The sequence below is a fragment of the Saimiri boliviensis genome, chromosome 5 (genome assembly GCF_048565385.1).
Source record: "Saimiri boliviensis isolate mSaiBol1 chromosome 5, mSaiBol1.pri, whole genome shotgun sequence".
Taxonomy (NCBI): Eukaryota; Metazoa; Chordata; class Mammalia; order Primates; family Cebidae; genus Saimiri; species Saimiri boliviensis.
This window is the reverse complement of record NC_133453.1, coordinates 60,408,917-60,430,844: the sequence shown is the minus strand read 5'-3', so window position 1 is coordinate 60,430,844 and position 21,928 is coordinate 60,408,917. Positions and strand designations below refer to the sequence as shown.

The following is a 21,928-nucleotide window of genomic DNA, read 5'->3' as shown; positions in this document are numbered from 1 at the left end:
TAGCACCTCCGTCATCGAGGATCTGATGTTCTAGCGAAGAAGAAAGATTAGCAGGTAATTAGACTATGATGTGATGACTGCTATAATTGATGTAATCTGGGGCTACTTTGTAACACAGAGGATGGGACTTAATTCAGACTTGAAGAGTCACAGAAGACTTTCTGGGAAGGAGGTGATATCTAAGTTGAACTTTGAATGACACATAGTTGAAGGTAGGGTAGCAATGGTGGAAATGAGCTTTAGTGGGTAGCCAGGCACAGACTTTGGAATATTAGGATCAAGATCTTTTTTTTTTTTTTTTTTTTGAGAGACGGAATTTCGCTCTTGTTACCCAGGCTGGAGTGCAATGGCGCGGTCTTGGCTCACTGCAGCCTCTGCCTCCTGGGTTCAGGCAATTCTCCTGCCTCAGCCTCCTGAGTAGCTGGGATTACAGGCACGCACCACCATGCCCAGCTAATTTTTTGTATTTTTAGTAGAGACAGGGTTTCATCATGTTGACCAGGATGGTCTCAATCTCTTGACCTCGTGATCCACCTGCCTCGGCCTCCCAAAGTGCTGGGATTACAGGCTTGAGCCACCGCGCCTGGCCAGGATCAAAATCTTTTAAACTTTTATGTTTTGGTCCACACAGGCTTTTACCTATAAATGACTCAAAACATCCCCTCTGTAAAGTACACTACTGAAGCACAGAGTTAACATCATCATCCTCCAGTCATGTGTCATTGGCGTGTACTCCATCACAAACTATCAATGATCCAAACTTCATCTTCCTTATCATGTCTCTTTAAACTCTGCTTATACAAAGACTAAAATTATTTGCTTATTTTTTCATACATAAGCATTGAGAGAGATTCTGTCAGTTGTGGTGGATAAGGCAAGGCAACCACTAAAAGAACCCGATATTTCTTCATTGGGTACAACTTGGCATAGAGCAGGCATTTATTCTATATTGGAATACAACATATCTCATTTCATTCTTTCTTTGTTTATCAGATAATATTATACTTCACTATAAGAAAGAGGAATGCTGAGAAATGCTGAGTGTATGATAAAATTATATTGTTTGCTAAGAAGAGTGATGGCAAAAAAAAAAACCTAGCCACTCCCTGCTAAGGGGAAAACTGCTTAGGGAATTCTAAAGAAGCAAAACAGCATATGTGTATCATACACTGGTTAAAACAATTCTTTAAGCACAGGATATGTGACCCTGCCCTCGTGGCTCCCTCGTGGAGGATACTTTCTAGTTTGTCTTTGATCAGTGGTAAGTAGGCACCAGCTGCCTACCTAGTCTGTCTTGGTTCGGTGAGAAAGCAGAACACCTGTTGTTAATAATAATCATTGTTCAGAGAGAATAAATACGTAGGTCAGAATCTGCTCGAGGCCCTCAGCCCAGAATGCTGTCAGCCCCCTGAAAGTCTCTGCTCAGAAGACTGTTGGCCCCCAAATAGTCCCACTTTGCTATTCTGTCTGGGTGTCTGCTTCTTAATGCCTTCAGCGCCTCTGGGTGGGGGTCTCTATGGCTGAGCTGGTCTCAGTAGAGGAAAACATTATATGTTTTTAAAAATCTACTTAAAGAGAATAACAAAACATCAAACCTTCAAAACTTTCAGCTATGGTGACCCAGCATAGTGTTTTCATTCTTCTGATAATTGTAGGATGAAAATTGGCCTCATTTCTTATATTTACTAATATTAACCTTGGTTAATAATAAAGAGATATGGTAAATTTCACCTAGTTTTCAAAGAACAGGTGGACTATTGAGTACAATATACTTAAAAAATTTGCCAACAAGAAATTATAGCTGTTTTTCAAATATATTCAGCTTCGTATTGTTTGTAGAGGTCTATTATACACATTCAAAAAAAAACCATTTCCTCTATTTAAGGATTCTATTGAAAATTGCCTACCACAGTTCAGAAAAGAGTACAAAAGATTTCTGATTGAGCTTTGTTCACAGTGAATGAGGTGGGAGGTGATATGGGCCAAAAGACTCAAGGACATAGGGCCCAAACATGAGTTTTGAAGTTAAAAAGATTTTAATTCAAGTCTCAGTTCTTCCTTCAATAACTCTCTTTCTTCCTCTAGACAATAGGAGTAATAATCACGGCCTACTAAAACGTTTTGAGGTCTAAGTACTTTGAGAGATGGAAAAATCACAAATACAATAATCCAGTGTACTTATAAACGGTGATATAATAGCATTTTCCTAGGAAAATGTGGACAATGACTTTCATGACGTTCCCTTAGGTATTCTGTTGGGTGAGTTGGATAATAGAATGGAAAAGTCTATAGGAAAAGGATTAGAGTAATTTAAATTGCAACTCACAGTGAAAAATCATAGGTCACCCAATGATCACATAAATTCAGTTCTTACAAGATGATAAGGGTTCCACTTATAATGACTTAATATTTAATACACTACTAGAATAGCTCTCTGTTTAATAAATGCCATGCATATAATATAGGGAGAGTAAAATAATTATTTCATGTAATTCTTTGTGGTATTCTTCACCTTCACCAAATAGTATTTTTATTTAAAAATTATGTTAATTTTCTTCCAAGAAGGAAAAAAAATCAACTTCTATTAATATAATTATTCTTTGGGTTTTCTCAAATATATAATAAGATTAACTGCTGTGTACAATTAATCAAACAAACAAAAAGACATGTTAGTGTATCTATACCCTCTATGCAACATTAACAAACCATTATGAAATTGTAATTTTATCTTTAAAAATCCTTCATGGAAATATTCTCTCAATTTTTGTTTTACAGCTCTTCAAAACACAGAGGCAGATGTAAGACATTTTGATAATCAAAAATGTGACTAACAGAGTAGTGCTAATTATATGATTGCAGTTGTGAAAAAACAAAACTGTGACGAGATACCCTTTAGGTATATGCATAACATAGTTCCAGAAGGGGATTGGAAGGATCGATACCAGCTGCTGACCACCTTCCTCTAGAGAAGGAAATAAAAGTGTGTGTAGGGGTAGGGAATGTGACTTTCTAATTTTACCTTGAATACTGGTTTTATTTGAATTTTTGGAATAAGTATTCATGTATTATTTCTGTTTAAAAAAACAAAGAGGCCAGCGCAATGGCTCACACATATAACCCCAGGACTTTAGGAGGTGGAGGCAGGCAAACACTTGAGGCCAGGAGTTTGAGACTAGCCTGGCCAACATGGCGAAACCCTGTCTCTATCAAAAATACCAAAATTAGCCAGGCATGGTGGCGTGCGCTTGTAATCCCAGCTACCCAGGAGGCTGAGGCACGAGAATCACCTGAACCTGGGAGGTGGAGGCTGCAGTGAGCTGAGATCATGCCATTGCACTCCAGCCTAGGCAACAGAGCAAGGCTGTCTTGAATAAATAAATAAATAAATAATGTAAAAAGTAAAATAAAATAAATAAAGAGAGATGTGCCACAGTAAGCCATTTGTGACTACTTGCACCATGAATGCTACTTCCTGGCAGCAGCTAGGTTTCTGCAATGGCTATAAATGCTAACTTCCAAAGACCTCATAAATGTTTTATGAAGTATAGCTTCGTTCAGTTATGTATGGAATATGTCACAAATGTTTGAACAGAGGATACCATTGGCATCATCAAGTTCATGTTCTCTGAAATGGCGTAATGTGGTGCTCTGGGAGGAGGTGGATTGATGGAACCAAGGCAGGCATGATTTACCCTACGGACCCACTCCACTACTCAAGGAACAGTGCTCCCCTTTTACAGCTTTTCTTTCATTAACTGTTTGACTTGTCTCTGAAAAACTCTAAGACAAAAACATTCAACTGTTTACTCACTAAGTCAAGGTCAGTGCTCTATAAAAAGTTGGCTGATGCCCTACCCGCTAATTACCTTACAACTCTAAGTCATGACAGAGGGCCTGTCAGCAGATTTTATTGAAAATCCTTAAGGAAAAATTCTCTTGCTGTTTTCACTTCATAGAGAAAATACGTTTGCAAAATGAAACATTTGGCAATACTTCAGATGCTTGCTGTCTCGTGGTGTAGATAATGCAATTATTTTTTTATTATAGCAGCATTTAGAATGCTGTATCATTCATGTAGACCATCTTGCCCCAACTGACTGTATTTATCAACCAAGCTGACAACTTATGCATTCACCTGAACTGTTGAACCTTTTCTTTTGATATAAGGTTTAGAATCTGGCTACAGATTGATTTTATGCTAAATTCTATTGTTGAAATATTTCATGCTCCACTTGACACACCTACAAAATGTTTTCCATTCAAATAAAAGAAAGTCAGCAGACCTGAAGAACATTAGTAATTATAGGTAATTTACTAACGTTTATCATAGATTTTAAAATATCAAAATATCTTGCAGATAACTAATATGCAGATTTGAGTGTTTTTCTTTTCCTTAATAGAGTCAAATTCACATAATCTACAATAGCTCTCAAATATAAATTTTGTGTGAGTCACATTTTATCTAAAATATCTCCCAAATAAAAATGCAGCCAGAGAGACATGGCCTACATTCATTTTCTTTTTCTTTCTAAGAGAAGGGAAAAATCAATGTGCCTTGGTATCTCTAAATTATGTTCCTGAGCATGTGAATAACATCCCAGATGTGACATATGTTCCAAAGCCACTGAAAATTTTTATCAAAATTGTACAACACAACAGGTGTAAAGTTTTCTATGGAAATATCTGTATAATAAACATGCTGGCTATTGTTTGGGATACTCCCATGGGTGAAGAATCATCTTTCATATAACAACTGAGCAGCATAACCAACATATGGTCTAAAATTACATATTTTGGAAACAGGCTGTATCCATTGACTATTCACAAATGTAATGAAAGCAATGGAGGAGGACAGAAATAAAATAGAAATGAATTTACTCACTGTGTTAAAATTTGGAAAGAGCCCAACAGCAGAACTACTGTCCACTGGAAAAGACATAAATGGTTTGATATCCAGTGAAGGCTGCATCATCAGGGTAGGTGTGCGCACAAGAGCAGGAAGGGTAGTAGTGTGGCATGTACTACCTGCCAAGAACAAAACAAAAATGAATTCAATTTCTGGCTTACATCCATCTCCCTCCCAAACCTGCAGTGCAAGAACAAATCTGTTGAGAGTTATGCTGGAAGTAAGCAAATGGCACAGGAGTAGTAAACACAATAAAAAGGATCTTCCTCCTCATAATCCAAGACAGTGATGCACAACGCTTCTCTATGGGGAAGGGCTGAGAAATGCTCAGACTCAGCCAGGACACCTCGTAGACAGACCCTACTGGCAGGTGGGTCAGGCCGAATGAGAATGTCCTCTTGGCCAACTCTTTGCTTCTGACTAGCCAACAGTGCAGGAGAGAAGCAGGGAAGAGCATCTTGAAGCCAGACACTCTTTGCTATTCAGAATTACCGAATGGCTAGTAGACAGGTTTTATGCAAATCACATATAAGTACAGGGTTTTTACTAGAAAAAGACGACTTGAACGTGTATAGTTACTGTCTGCTCTCAAAGTATGATTCAACTTGTTCTCTTAAAAAAGAAAAATTTCTGAAAGTTGTTCTTACTTTGAGGTGAATGGGTAGTCTAGACATTGGATAGTTAAAGACTAAAAGGGTTTATTATGGCTTGGCTGCAGACAGTATTCAGGGACAGGTAGTAGTTAGGAGAGGGATTCAAATTTTTATCTTCGACTTTTATTTCTAATGAGTTTTGTATAATTGTAGCAAATATCCCTTTTAGCAGTTAAATTTGCTGTCACCTCTATTTTTTCCTGGTTGACTATTTTTAAAAATTGTTTAACTTTTGTGGGTACATAATAGGTACATACATTTATGAAGTACAAAAGATATTTTGATACAGGCACAGAATGCATAATAATCACATCATGGTAAATGGAGTATCCATCCCATCAAGCATTTAACCTTTCTCTGCATTACAAACAATCCAGTTAAACTCTTTTAGTTATTTTGAAATGTACAATAAGTTATTTTGACTACAGTCAGACTATTGTGCTATCAAATACTAGATCTTATCCATTCTAACTATATTTTTATTTTTTTAATTTAAATTTAATTTTATTATTACTATTTTTCAAGACAGGGTCCCACTCTGTCATCCAGGCTGGAGTGCAGTGATGTGACCATCTTTCACTGAAGCCCTGACCTGCCTGGGCTCTGGTGATCCACCAACTTCAGTCTCCCAAGTAGCTGGGAGCACAGGTACATGCCACCACACCTGACTAATTTTTGTATTTTTTTGTAGAGATGGAGTTTTTGCCACATTGCCCATGCTGGTCTTGAACTCCTAGGTTCAAGCAACCCATCAGTCTTGAACTCCCAAAGTGCTGGGATTACAGGTGTGAGCCACCACAGCCAGCCTCTAACTATATTTTTGTACCTATTGGCCATTCCCACTCCCTTCCCCCCTTCCCAGTCTCTAGTAACCATCATTCTATTCTCTGTCTCCAGTTCAATTTTTTAATTTTTAGCTCCACAAATAAGTGGGAACATGTGAAGTTTGTCTTTCTGTGCCTGGGTTATTTCACTTAACATAATGTCCTCCAGTTTCATCCATGTTGTTGCAAATGACAGGATCTCGTTCTTTCTATGGCTGAATAGTACTCTATTGTGTATTAAGTACCACATTTTCTTTTTCCATTCTTCTGTTGATGGACACTTAGGTTGGTTTCAAATCTTGGCTATTGTGAATAGTTTCGCTATAAACATGGGAGTGCAGTTATGTCTTCAATATACTGATTTTCTTTCTTTGGGGTATATACCTAGCAGTGGGATTGTTGGGTCACATGGTAGCTCAAATTTTAGTTTTTTGGGAACTGCTGAACTGTTTTCCTTAGCAGCTGTATTAATTTACATTTCCACCAACAGTGTAGGAGGGTCCCCTTTTCTCCACATCCTTGCCAGCATTTGTTATCATCTGTCTTTTGAATAAAAGCCACTTTAACTGGGGTGAGATAATATCTCATCATGGTTTTGATTTGCCAGTTTTTGAAGATCAATGATGTGTCTTCTTTTGAGAAATGTTTTTTCAGATCTTTTGCCTATTTTTTATTCAGATTTTAAAAATAGACTTGGTTGAGCTCCTTATCTAGTCTGGTTATAATCCTGTATCAGATGGATAGTTTGCAAATATTTTCTCCTGTTCTATGGGTTGCCTCTTTACTTTGTTGGTTGTTTTTGTTGCTGTGCAGAAGCTTTGTAACTTGTAATGTCATTCATCCATTTTTGCTTTCCTTGACTGTGCCTGGAGGGTATTGCTCAAGATTTTTTTTTTTTTTTACTACTCCAATATCCTGGAGGTTCTCCAATGTTTTCATGTAGTAGTTTTAAAGTTTGAGGTCATAGATTTACATCTTTAATACATTTTGATTTTATTTTTGTATATGGTGACAGATAGGGGTCTAGTTTCATTCTTCTAAATATAGACATTCAGCTTTTCGACCACAATTTATTGAAGAGACTGTCCTTTCCACTATGCATATTTTTGGCACCTTTGTCAAAACTGATTTCACTGTGGATGTACAGATTTATTTCTGGGTTCTCTATTCTGTTCCATTGGTCTATGTGTCTGTTTTTATGCAAGTACCACAGTGTTTTGGTTACTACATTTCTGCAGAATAATTTGAAGTCAGGTAATGTGATTCCTCCACTTTTGTTCTTTTTGCTCAGGATAACTTTGGCTATTCTGGATCTTTTGTGCTTCCATATACATTTTAGGGTAGTCTGTTCTATGCCTGTGAAAAATGCTGTCATTGGTATTTTGATAGGGATTACACTGAATCTGCAGATTGCTTTGGGTAGTATGGACATTTTAACAATACTGATCCTTCCAATCCATGAACGTGGAATATTCTTCCATTTGTGTGTGTGTGTGTGTGTGTGTGTGTGTGTGTGTCCTCTTCAATTTCTTTCATCAATGTTTCATAGTTCTTTTTGTTGAGATTTTTTACTTCTTTGGTTAAATGAATTCCTAGGCATTTAATTTTAGTTATAGCTATTGTGAATGGGATTACCTTCTTGATTTCTTTTTCGGATTGTTTGCTGTTGGTATGTAGGAATGCTACTAATTTTTTAATCCTGATTTTGTATCCTGCAAATTTCAGTTCTACTAGATTTTTGGTGAAATCTTCAGTTTTTTCCAAATATAAGATCATACCATCTGCAAATAATGATAATTTGACATTTTCCTTTCCAATTTGGATGCCTTTTATTTCTTTCTCTTGTCTTCTGTCAACTCTTTAGATATTTGGCTTAATGAATAAGTAAAAGATTTATAATGCTCCTCTCAAATAATAATTCTTTAGCCTATAACTTTCATGTAGTATAGCTAAGTAATAGCTGGTACAGGTGGCTCTCTGGGAGACAGGCTCCGGCATGTCAATTTTTTTTTTAAATATAACACCTTTATTGAGATATAACTCATATACCAGACAATTCTTCTGAATTGCAGAATTCAACTGTTTTTAGCATATTAACAGAGTTCTTGTATTATTCTATTTTCATACTACTATGAACAAATACCTGAGACTGAGTAATTTATAAAGAAAAAGAGATGTAATGAACTCACAGTTCTACATGGCTGGGGAGGCCTCACAATCATGATGGAAGGTGAAGGAGGAGCAAAAGGATGCCTTACATGGTGGCAGGTAAGAGAGGGTGTGCAGGGGAACTCCCTTTTATGACACTATCAGATCTCATGAGACTTACACACTATCACAAGAACAGCATGGGAAAAACCTGCTCATATGATTCAATTACCTCTCACCAGCTCCCTCCCATGATGTGGGGATTATGGGAGCTACAATTCAAGATAACATTTGGGCTATTTTGAATTCCAAATCAATCATTATCATAATCAATTTTAGAACATTTTTATGACATCTAAAAGAAACTCTTATCCATTAGCAGTCACTCCCCATTTCCTCCTAATATCCCTAGCTCCTGGCAACCACTAGTCTATTTTCTTTATCTCTAGATTTCACTATTCTGGACATTTCATTTAAATGAAATCATATATGTCATGTAGTCTTTTGTGACTCACTTCTTTCATTTGACATAATGTTTTTGAAGTTTATTTTGTAGCACGTATCAGAATTTCATTCCTTTTTAAGGCTTAATAATAGTCTATTGCATGGATGTCCCAAATTTTGCTTATCCATTCATCAGTTAATGGGCACTTGAATTACTCCTGCTTTTTTGCTATTATAAACAATGCTACTATGAATATTCATATACAAGTTCTTATGTGGATATATGTTTTCTGTTCTCTCAGGTCTATACCTGGGAGTCAAATTTTGGAAATTGTTGGGTCATCTGGTAACTAGATGGCTTAGTATTTTGAAGTAGTGCCAGGCTGTTTTCCAAAGGGTCTGAAACATTTTATGTGATTACTATCAGTGTATGAGGGTTCAAATTTTTCCTGGCCTGCCTATATAGGACCACATAATAATTATATGCCTAACATCTCCTATTGACTTCAAGGAGAAATGAACAGTATGAGATAATGCTCCAGCTATTAAAATTTCCACCAATCTTTTACACAGTGTCCCAGACTCATTAAAATTTCTATTTCAATGATCTTTTTTTGGTAATGAATTTTCTTAATAAACTCTGTATCATATTTCAAATTGTTCCAGAACATTATTGGCAATAGTGTTTAATGGACTGTCATACTTCATTTATATTGATCCTAAAAACAGAAGAGAAAAAAGAGAGAAGGGTGTTTAAAGCATTTATCTGTAATGGCAAGTCTTGAGGTCAGCCCCATCCATTAGGGAAGACAGAGTAGCACTCAGCAAAAATAGAAACAGCCAAAGTATAGATTGAGAGTAATGTTTTTTTTCTGATGCTCAAGTAAATACTCTGATCTCAGCCTGTCATTCACATAACCACCCTATATTTAATTACACATTACTCTTCAAATTAGGTAATGTTAACTTCCATACTTATAGATCTACAATGATGTATTATATAAATATATCAAATGTTGCAGAAACCCTTATTAAAATCTTTATCTTAAAAGCTTTGCTTTAAACTCTTAGCTAAATTTAAAAAGAGAAATATTTCTTATACCAGTGGCCTATCTTAATTTATTATTACTATAGTCATTAAATGTCTAAAGTAAGTGTATAGACTCATTCTACTTAAAGCTGAACAATAAACAAATGTGTAATTATTTTGCCATTGTGGGTCTCCTGAAGGGAAGCAAAGTTCTTTCTCTAAGCCCACAATGGTGGCTCTGGTAATACTGTGTACCTGGTACCTGAGGGCCTGGTGAGAGTCACTTTATATTAAAAAATCCAAATCAAATAGAATGCAGCAGGGAACTTCACAAACAGATTACTCCATCAACAAAGGCTGGCATGCACAATGATCCCCCTTACCCAATCAAATCTCTATGCTAATAAAGACTAGGCTTGAGAACTACTTAGGTGACACTACTCATTAGCATAAAAAACTTAGCAGCTATTTACCATTTCATTAGCATTTTAATGACAGACAATTTGCCATGTTAAACACAGATTGTTTTAAAGTACTGGCAGATTTTCTGAATAAATATAAACTATACTTTGATCAATCCTCACCTCAACCTTGCTGTTTTCACTTTTAAAACCTACTTTTTAATACTGCTTCGCCAGGACTTATTGCCTGCTTTTGCAGATGGTAAATAAATAGGGACAAAGTGTATTTTTTTTGCGCAAGGTATTTCATGCTTTGATCTCTCTGTCTTCTTATTTCAGATTTTGCTGCTGCTGCTAAGAACCCTTTCTCCTCACCTCCGGGTGCCTGTAAGTCAGCAGGAGTTACAAGCAGAAATTTGGCCAAAATGCATTGCACTCTGCAAGAAAATGCTTAATTTCTCCAAAAGTCAAGGACTTGCTGAGAAAAAACGCTGAAAATAAGCAGGGATTTCAATACAAAAGGTGGCATAATATACCCATTACATTGCCATTCTCATGGGACAGAACCAACCTTTGACTTTTGCATAAACTATCTGGCAACATTACATAAGACATCTCCTATTTGCAGTTCTGTTTCAGAGCATAGTATATAATCTGGTATATATCATAAGGGTGCCACCCTATTTGATAATAAAACTTTTTCTATCACTGAGTGCGTATATTTATCAAACTTCCTGCACTGACACATATAAGCATGCATACTCCAGAGGTTTAACAGGAATAATTTAACACTCTTGAGACAGGAATAATACAAGGTGATCACAGGACAATAGAAAATTCTAGGCAGCAGTTTCACATATTTAGCAGTAGAAAACTGTTGAAATAGCTGCATAAGGTAGGGGCTGATAAAACCCTGAAAAACCAAGCTGACTAAGACCAACATGGAGCTGAATTTGACCTAGGTTTTACCTAGGACCTCATTATACTCTCATTAACATAGTAAATCACACACCCACCAGTGCAATGACAGTTCTGAGACCACCCATACTGGGTGTGAAACGAGTAGCATACAGTTCCAAGAAATCTTCACATCTTTCCAGGAATCTTCATGAATATCCCACAACTTGATTAAAGAAACCCATAAAGATAGCAACTCCAAACCCTGTGGTATGACTTGTTTCTCTTGAGTATGCCCACAATCCCCTTTCTTGAGTGTATACTTTTCACTTTGCAATAAATCTGTACTTTTACTGTATTCCAATTTGTCCTTGAATTCCTTCTCACAACAGCACCCAAAGCCTGGACACCAGATAAGAGTTGGGGTCTCACTGGCGTTTGGGGATCTCCTCTTGCCCACCAGTTTCACTCTTATCATGGAAATTCCATGTATTCATATACATTCCCATTAGACTGCAATTAACTTTCTTCCATACGTTTCATTTTGATGGTAAAATACAAGTTGTATTCATCCATAGCCACGAAACCAATAATATGTAAAAGACAGTTTCCTAATATGATCATAAGAAAACTATTATTTCAGCCAACTGCCTCTGTAACATAACAGGTACCTTATTATGTTAATGGATTATGTCATAATACATCACAATACAACCTAACTTGAGGACAGATGACACCTGAAATTATTGCCTTAGTCTTTGACCTTTAGATATATAATCTTAAAAGCCAATTTAGATTATAACTTTGAGACTTCCTAGTGGCTCTTTATACACCAAAACAGAAGCAAACAAAACACCTCATTCTTTGAAAGAGTATGCCAGAGTCAAAAAATATGCATAAAGAAGCATTTACAGAATGAGATCAAATCTGTATCTATTTGATATCCTGCAGGAGTAGTTTCTTCATATGCCATTATTACCTATGTTCCCTTCAGTGAGTACTGAAATTAAAATCTTAATATATTACAAAAACCTATTAGGGTAGGCAATGCCAATTGTAGAACTTCAGATTTCTTTAAAGAAATTTAAATGAGTGGCATTTCAGATGTTCTGCCAAACTGTTTTCTCTCTCTCTCTCTCTTTTTTTTTTACGGCTTTCCCAGCTTTGTTGCACCTAATACTGGATATTTTTTTCCTCTCGCCAGGATAATTACCAACACAGCATCTCCTATACTTCTCTCAGCATTTCCATTCTTTCATTAATCTGCTAGGTGAAGAAAATAATTTACCAAGAGACTATCAAACCATGGCCATTAAGAGGTGACTATATGAATAGGGGAGGTGACTGATAAAGGATTTTGTTTTTGAAAAGGTCTCATAATAGCAGTAAGAGTGATAATATTTTTATAGCATATATGATGTAGCAGGCACTCTTCTAAGCTCATTACATATGTAGGTATATATACTCATATATATACTTATACATATATTTATTTAATCTTTGCAATCTGATAAACAAGGTACTAGCCCCATTTTACAGATGAGAAACTGAGGCACAGAGAGATTAAGCCCAAATTCATATAGTTTGTATGTAGAGGAGCCAGAATTGGAATGTAGGCTATTTGACTTCTGAATTTTGCTTTTCACTACCATGCTATGATCACCAAATTGTGCAGGTGAAAACACTCCAGTCATATAGATACTGAGGGAGAAGCATTTTACCATAAACCTAAGATATCTAAAATACTGGATCTCCAAATAGGTATAGTATTCAATTGGGAATTAGTTGAAACTTATTTGACCTTAGTGTAGTATCTGATACTGAAATAACTAAGATATATAATGAATACATTTATCTAAAAAGACTCTTCCCCAAATAATAGTATTATTTGATTCAACAAATACTTATGAGGGGCTAACAAGGCACAGTGCTAATGACTACAGGGATTATGAACTGAGTCAGAACTTATTTTACTTTTTAAGGTAAGAAAATAATAACTGCTACCATTAAATGAGATTTTACTGCATGCCAGATAACATGCTACGTCATTTGTACCCCTTATTCTTATTAAATTATAATGCAACTCTATTATATTTATATTATTACTCGATTTTAGAGATGAGAAAGGTGAGGTTTAGAGTGACTAAGATCACTCAGTATTATGTGGTAAAGCCTGGGTCCAAACTCCTGTTCATCTGACTTTAAAGCACTGTCATCATTTCCTAAAGTAGATTATATGTAAAGTTGTTATATGAAACAGACTCTGTCATCAAATACATTTAGAACATTTTGCTTCAACAAAGCTTAAAGTGGTTCTTTTTTGCAGCACATGTCAGAGTTTTTAACATACTAACAGGCACTGTGAACATCTAGGCAGAAAAAATTTCTTCATTCAAATTTTTGAGCATGGAATCAAACCTTAATTTTTTTTTTAAATTAAAATGACACAGGCAACACTGTTCTATCCCTGTTAAAAGCACCAACCCAGGAGACAGACATGTTAGAAAGCTCAAGATTCCTAGGTCCACTACTTTCTTGTGCAACCTTGGACAAGTAGTTTTATTTATTTATACCTCTATTTTCTTTTCTGTAATTGAGAAAAATAAGAGTAGCTATATCATAGAACAGGTGGGAAAACTAAGATTTTTTTCTACACAAAGTGCCTAAACCTGTGCCTTATATATAACCTGTGTAAGTTTCAGTTGCTATGGTTACTAATATGATATTATACCATATCACAGGATAGCATAAATAATCAAATCTATTAATACTTACCATAAATGACAGGGGTCATATATTATATAAAAATAATGTTAAGTAAGTTAAAGAGAGAAAAAAATTGCATCTAGTTCATAAATGTTTCCACAGATGAAATATCTCTTAAGATAAACTTTGAGGAGTGGCTTTTGTTTTGAAAGGTATATATGAAAGAATGGTGGAGGGAACTATATAAACAGAAAGCAGAGAGAAAACTGAATATATTGAAGTTAATTTTTTTTCAGGCTCTCAAGGTATTCTTAGGGTTTTTTGATTTAATGGTAAAACCAAAAACAGAAAAACTGAGTATCTTTGTGGCCTTGGTGTAAGCAAAGATCTCTTAAACAGGAAAAAAAAAAAAAGATGCTAATCATAAAAGAAAAAATATTGATGAATATATTCCATTAGTAAGAATGTAGGAATAAGACATCATCAAGAAAGTGAAAAGATAATCCACAGGGTAGGTGATGATATTCACAATAAATACGTTTTGACAAAGGACCTGAATCTAAATATAGAACTCTTACAGATCAATAAGAAAACTACAACACTGATAAATGGGCAAAAGACTTGGACACTTCATAAAAGCATATGTTAAAATGGCCAATAAACTTATAAAAAAGGTGCTTAACCTCATTAGTAATTAGGAATATGAATTACAACCACAATGAAATATCACTACATATCCACAAGAAAGCTTCAATTTGATGAAGAAAGATAAAGATGATTATGTGTCGACAAGAATACAGAGCAACTAGAACTCTATATTAAAGTGTAAATTGTCACAGCTACTTTGAAAACTACTTGGTAATATCTATTTAAGCTGAATATATACATATCCTATGGCCCAGAAATTTCACTTCTAGGTATATACCTAACAGAAATGGTATGAACTAGAATGCTCATAGCGATATTCTTCATAATAGCCTCAAATTGGAAGTCAGTTAATCCATCAACAATAAAAAGAATAATTTTTGTATCTTCAGACAATGAAACATTCATGCAATAAAATATAGCAATGAGAACAAATGGCATATACTTACATGCAGCAACAAATAGACCTTGCAAGCGTAACATTAAAAAAAGAACTAAAATAAAGGAGTACATGCTGTATGATACCATTTAAATAAAGTACAAAACCAGGCAAAGTAACTTATTGTTAGGACAGTGGCTCTCCTTGTAGAAAGGGTGGGATGAGGTGGTGGGTGAGATGACTAGAACAGAGCATTAGAGTGTCTTCCAGGGTACCAGAAATGTTCTTTCCTTGATCTGGGGGCCAGCAACACATATACACTGTATTTGTGTACATTCATTCAACTACACACTTATGTGCACTTTTCTGTGTGTTATAAATTAAATTTTTAAAAATGTACTCAATGCTAATTTTAATAAAATGTTTTGACAAATACAGGCAAAATTTCCCAATAAGAAGAATATCTTCAAATACTGTCAAGTTGGTATAGTTTTGGGATGACAAGGATGCCTTCTGAGTTCTTTTTTTCCACCGCTAGCTTGATTTTGCTCAAAACGATTTGTGAGCAAACAAAATTTCTCTTTAATGCTGATGCTTCCTTGCTGAATTTAGGAAGTGAATAGAGAAGAATAACACAGACTCTAGTGATGCCAAAGAGAAAAATGTGTATCTAGAACTCTGAGCCTATGAAATCTAACAATTGGCAGTTACGTGCCTAAATTTCCCTTGGGGAAGCTCAGGGTTCCCCCTTAAAGAGCTCCGACGGCAGCCACCACGGCAGTAGACTGGCAGAATGTTACATTTAAAAATAAATCCTTTTGAGGACTGCACGAAAGTTGATAAGCAATAATGAAGTGCTGCATCAAAAAACATCAGAGCAGCCACATCATGAGGGATTTAAAGCCACAATGTCCTTTGGGTTTAGTAGTAATACGCCAGCTTTTACACAAAACGATGAATCTTTCACCAACATGCAACATATGGCTTTTCAGATACTGTGGCAATAGAACATGTACAGCCAAGTGGTGATTCATTTATACCTGAATATCTTGCCCACAGACTAAATTTCTTATATTTAAGTGTCGCTAAAAAGTGGATACGATTTATTTGCTATATAGTACAAACTATAGTTTGATCAAATATGTGACATACTTCATTGGCTGCAATCCTTTTTCAAGCAGCATTGAAAAGTATGAGAATTTAAGAACTTAAATAAATTTAGAGGATTATGACTGAATTTAAAATGTTTCACTTTATCATAGTTTCTCAACTTATAACTCAATAGTATTAAGCATGATCATGCAAAAAAGGAAATTTGAAAAAGAAAAAACAGTATTCTAACAAATGCGTTCTCAAGTTTTTTGCAATAGTTTTTAAACACCTGACTTATCAAAAGGGAATGTCCTGTGCTGTTTCTAAATTACTAAGTCTTTGGAGAAGCCAAAATTATCTCCAGACAGGGCTTTACTAAAATTGTCTGAGGTCGAGAATGGATTGGGAGGTCACAGCGCCTGATGAAATTTTCTGGCAAAACAACCTAGGGAGATGGTCCTGAGCTACATTTGCCTGGTGACTCTCCTCAATGGCATTAAGACCTTTTCTTGAAGTCTGAAGCCTCTTTCTATTACAAACAGAGGAACTATTTGCTATCCCTTTACAGCATGCTAGAGACCTAATAGCAGTGTAGAATGACCATTTATTTTGGAAACCTCCCTAAAAATACAACTTTCCCAGGAAAAGCACAACTGTGTTTCTCAAGTCACCAAATAGTTCTAGAAAAATCATATTTAATAAAATTTTAGAGGTAAGCATAATTTAGAAATCTACCCTTCATTTTGTATAACAAAAATGGGATTTAGAGAGTTGAATCTAACATGGTACCTGCATGATGATAGAACCAAACGTAAAGCTCAGTGCCCGTGAACACTTTTGAATATTTAAGTCTATACAACCAAAGATGTATAAGAATCATACATTGTCATCATTACCTTCTTTAAAAATTTAAGGTTAGTATTTGGTCTGTTTTCTTTTTTAACTTTGACTGAAATTTTAAAGAGAGTATTCATTTGTTAAATGAGATTTTTAATTTTACTGTTTTATCAACATGATTAATGAGAGAAATTCAGTGCAAGAAAAGCCAGTGTGGCCAAAAGCCAACATTTCTTTCCAGTTTGAAAAACAGCACAAGATTGATTATAACAGTTCATTTTATTTTATTATATATATAAAACATGTACTATATATGCATTTTAGATTCATAGGGTACATGTGCAGGTTTATTTAATGAGTATACTGTATGATGCTGAGGTTTGGGCTGCCCAAGTAATGAACATAGTACTTCACAGGTAGGCTTTCAACCCTTGTCTCCCTCACTTCCTCCCTGCTTTTGGAATCCCCAGTATAACACCTCATTTTGAATACTTCTTTTAATATTCCCAATGGCAAAGAAAAGAGAACAACAAAGTTCATTACAACTACGCTTTAACCATACTGTTTGGATCCAAATAACTAACTTAAACAGCCTCATGGTAGGAGGCACACTCGCATTTGTATTGGTGGTTTTTTATACTGAAATACTATCAGAATCACAACAAAAATGCTGTCTGAAAAGATACTTTTTTTCAAGCAATGGTAACTGACCTTCCATTTGAGATCAATGCAGCAGGGCTATTCAGACCTCTGGCTCTGTCTTTAGGCCTCTCCTCTGCAGTTCACACTAAGAGCCCGGCTAAAGGGATCTGGATACAGCAACTCTGGAGGTCAGCACACCCAGCTGCTCCTATAAATTCTAGCTCGAGGGCACAAAATGTTTTTTCCCCTAGTTTCAGAGAATTTCAGTTTGTGCTTTCAATGTCTAGGCTGTGGCATTTAAGAACCAAAAGGAGGGAAAAGGAAAGAATGCTGGTTTATATAAATCATCCATTTTGAAAGGATATTTCCCCCACCCCAAGCTTGTTCAATTTGAGAAAACAGAGTTAATATTTGCTCTGCTTGTGCTCTCCACTCCCACCTTGGCAGAGAAAAATGGTCTCTTTAGCTTAAATATTAACCAAACACTTCATAGCTATTCAAAACCAGTTGCCCATATTAACAATAACAACAAAAGGTAATAAAATCCCAGAAGGCACAACTTGGGAATAAATAGAAACAGTAAAAACTGCTCTAAACCCTTTTTGCACATGTATCACAAGACCATCAGAATTATAATGCATATAGAGTGTTCATAAATAATTCTAGTAACCTATGATAGTCATGGTGGCCATCATAGAAAAGGCCACTCTTGGTCCTCCATCAGTAAATTAGCCATTCTCACCCAGAAGCGGCAGAGAAGTGGGTAAGCAAGCAGCATGAAAGCCCCTGTTCCATCCCTATGGAAACCTGGTATGGGGTGCCTGATTTGGCCATGCCAGGACAGACTGAGCAGAGACTGTGAGCATAGGGTAAAATTGGAGCTACAATGGGAAAAATGGTGAAGAATGATCTGGAGAGGGAAGAAAGAACAGTGAATTTTGCTTAGTTTTGCAAAGTGGACCAGAATTAGTACCAATTCCTTATTTAAAATTTCTTAATATCTTACTCCTAAAATGATGTTATTCCCTTTCTCCTCCTAATTGTATGACAAAAATCTGTGTAAATGAAGTAGAGTAGAGCAAAGCTGCATGAGCAGGAACAATCTAGTTAAGCAGGGCATCTAACTCCTTCAAACAGTCCTGTGGGTGACAGGAAGACAATGTGAGCTCACATGACATGTCCTGTGACCCAGGGGATGCTTGCACTCTAAAAGGTCTCCAGTGGGTATTTAACAGATTGGGTCAATAGTTGGCCTGGCTTCTTGAAACTCTGCCATTATCCTGACATACTAGAAACTGATGCTACTTGCTTCAGTCAGGTAGGCAGCTTCTGGGGCACTAACCATGTGCAGAACATCTCCAATGAACACCCAAGCATTTTCTGCACATGAAGGGACTTATCATAAATGACCACCCCGTCCCACTGCATCATGCTACTCTTGTGCTATTATACTGATTTTGTACCAGACTTTCTTATGTGAAATTTCTTTTTCTTCTTTTTTAACATAGTCAACGACACTTTTACTTTATGATTTGACTGTCAGGTTCTTTTTTTAAATATCATATAAAATTTACCGTATGCGATGTGATATTATGATGCACATATATATATAGTGAAATGATTACTATGGTAAAGCAATTTAACATATATCCATTACGTCACATGGTGATTTGTGTGTGTGGTAAGAGTACCTAAAATCCACTCTTAGAAATTTTCTAATATACAAAACAATATTAACTACAGTCCTCATGCTGTACCTTAGATCTCTAGATATAGTCATTCTGTATAATTACAACTTTCTATCCTTTGCCTATATTGGCCTACATCTCCTTATGTTCCCCTCTTCTCCACACTCTGATAGCCACTATTCTATTCTCTGTTTCTATGTATTTGATGTTAAAAAAATTTCTCTATATAAGAGAGATCATGCAGTGTTATTTGCCTGGCTTATTTCATTTAACATGAAGTCTTCCAGTCTCAATCATGTTGTTGCAAATGGTAGGATCTTCTTTTTAAACCTGAATAATATTCTTTATATGGAATTTCATTTTGGCTTCCTAAATGATTCCCTCCTATTCCAGCAATGAATACCAAAAGTCAAAGCCATAATAACTTTTTCATAAGGAGTACCATTGAAAGCAGAGCATTTCATCACAGCACTCATTATTTTCCTTTTCAATGATTTGCTTTATGAGGCAGCAAAGGAATGGAAAATTTTCTTCATAAACATTTGTTTTAACTCTTGGTCTCTTCTCAACTTCAAACACTGTTAAGCTCCTTTTGCTTTAAAAGACACCAAGGAAAGTAAACAATTCTCAAAAATGGACCTGGTATTCAATGCATTTAACTTGAGAAAGTATGATTCCTGCTAATAGAAATGCAAAACCCAAAGTTCCAAAATTGCACAATCTCTACAACTTTCCAAACTTTGACTTGTATCTGTCTCTTTTTCTCTGACACCCTCTTTCTCTACCTCTCCTAATAACTGTTTCTGTAGTCTCCTACTTTCTCACCTGTCTTTCCTGCCTCTCTCATCTCTTGAGCCTCATGTATTGACATCTCTGTCTCTGTCTCTGTTTCTGTACATGTGTGTGCCTGTCTGTGTGTCTCCTTTGTCTCTGGCTCCCACTGTAATACTTCCAGGGAACTGCGAAGCATTCAGAAAATTTGTCATTTGCTTTATGTTGCAACTATACTATATTAGTTTTATTTTTAATATTTGCTTCTATAAATCAAAAGGTTAATAGCAAGATTATTCTAGGATCAGGACAGGTTTGTCCCTGTGACAAGATTTAACAATTAAATTAGGTCATATCTCTAGTTGTGTCTCCAGTAGTCATGCTAGTTGTAACAACCGAGGATTGTTTTCATTACGTGCTCCCACGAGGGTATCTGTCATACATGTGAAGGAGTGGGACAAGTTAGAATCTTAAGTGCACCATAGAATTTTATGGTATATTTTTACAGAAATTCATCATTGTGTCCTGCTTTCTACAAATACTATACCATTTTATTGGTGAGCACAAGGTGCTTTTACATATATTAAGTAGCTCTTTACATGTATTTTATACATACCGCAGTAAGTCCTTGTCTAAACTTTACATGGCTTATGATCATCCCATGTTTTTCTGATGAAGAAAATGATGCTTAGGGATAAATAATTCTATGAAAATCAAACATAGAAAATGAAGGCAATGATGAATCTAGCACTACAAAAAAATTCTCCCTAAATCAGGTATGTAATAACTATACTGAGCAACATTATCTGCAAAGAGGTCACAAATCAGTGTCTCAAGGACCTCGGAAAAATTAATGCACTTTCGCTTAACCTATTCATTTTTTGCAAGTCCCTTGAACTCTCAGTGTTTATGCCTCTAACTGATGAATAAGACAGAATAAACGAAGTCAATGCTCTTTCAATATTTTCCAAACCACCTGAAATCCCACGGGAGACTGTGAGATAAAAACATCTTCCTGGTGCCCAGAGTTCCTAAGTCCTTTCCTAGTAATGCATTTATTCATGATTTACAAATGGAAAAATTGAAAAAAAAAAAAAAAAAGGATTTCTTGGGGAAAATAAAAAAGGGGAAATAAAGTGATAACATTGATAACATTAAAACAGAAATAAGAACTTCACAAATACCTATTGTATACATACAAATTGTACCTACTCTTATAACAGACAATACTCCCTCTTGAGGAGCTAAACTTACCTGGTTTCCAGAGAGATTTCTATGCCCAAGGGTCTAAACAAACATGAAACCATTGAGCTTTGATGTGAACTAGATGGAACATTAACACTTGAAATGGTGCCTATCATAAAAATCATGTGACAAGAGCACAAATCACCCACGTCACTCAATTTGATTACAGGCTACCAGCCACTATTCTGTCAATCTGAATGTGGATTCTTGTACATGTATCATCATCAGCTTAAACATACTTTCTGAAGAGAAGATAAAAAGGAGAGAGTGTTCTAACATACTTGGATTGACATGAATCTCATTTTTACCTAGTAGTTATTCTGACACAAACTTTGAAAGAAAAGGGAACAGTAGCTCATAAAGATTAAAGAAATATGGGAAATCAGTCACCTTGTCATTATAGTTAGCACAGTGGCTCAAAAGTGCAACTGAAATACAAACAGGCTAGGAAAATCAACATAGTATTAGACAAACGAGTTGCACAACTAGCAAATTCTATTTGTCTTAACTCTGATACTGTTCTCTTTTTCTGAAGTTCATTTGAACTGTTTTATATTTTTGTCACATACTTCATAAGAAAGTTTCTTAAGGTGTAAATGCGGGTTAATTAGCAGTGCTTA

The 21,928-nt window shown here is 35.6% G+C and overlaps 1 protein-coding gene across 10 annotated transcripts in view; it reads right to left on the bottom strand.

Moving 5' to 3' along the window:
- Window positions 1-21,928, bottom strand: part of ZNF385B (zinc finger protein 385B) — a 393,057-nt gene that overhangs the window by 91,420 nt on the left and 279,709 nt on the right. For 8 of the 10 annotated variants that reach the window (XM_039470115.2, XM_039470116.2, XM_074399396.1 and 5 more), the window contains one exon: window positions 4,883-5,025. In XM_039470115.2, coding sequence (XP_039326049.1) covers window positions 4,883-5,025 — 143 coding nt within the window. The other 2 variants (XM_010351575.2, XM_010351560.2) reach the window with 2 other exon arrangements.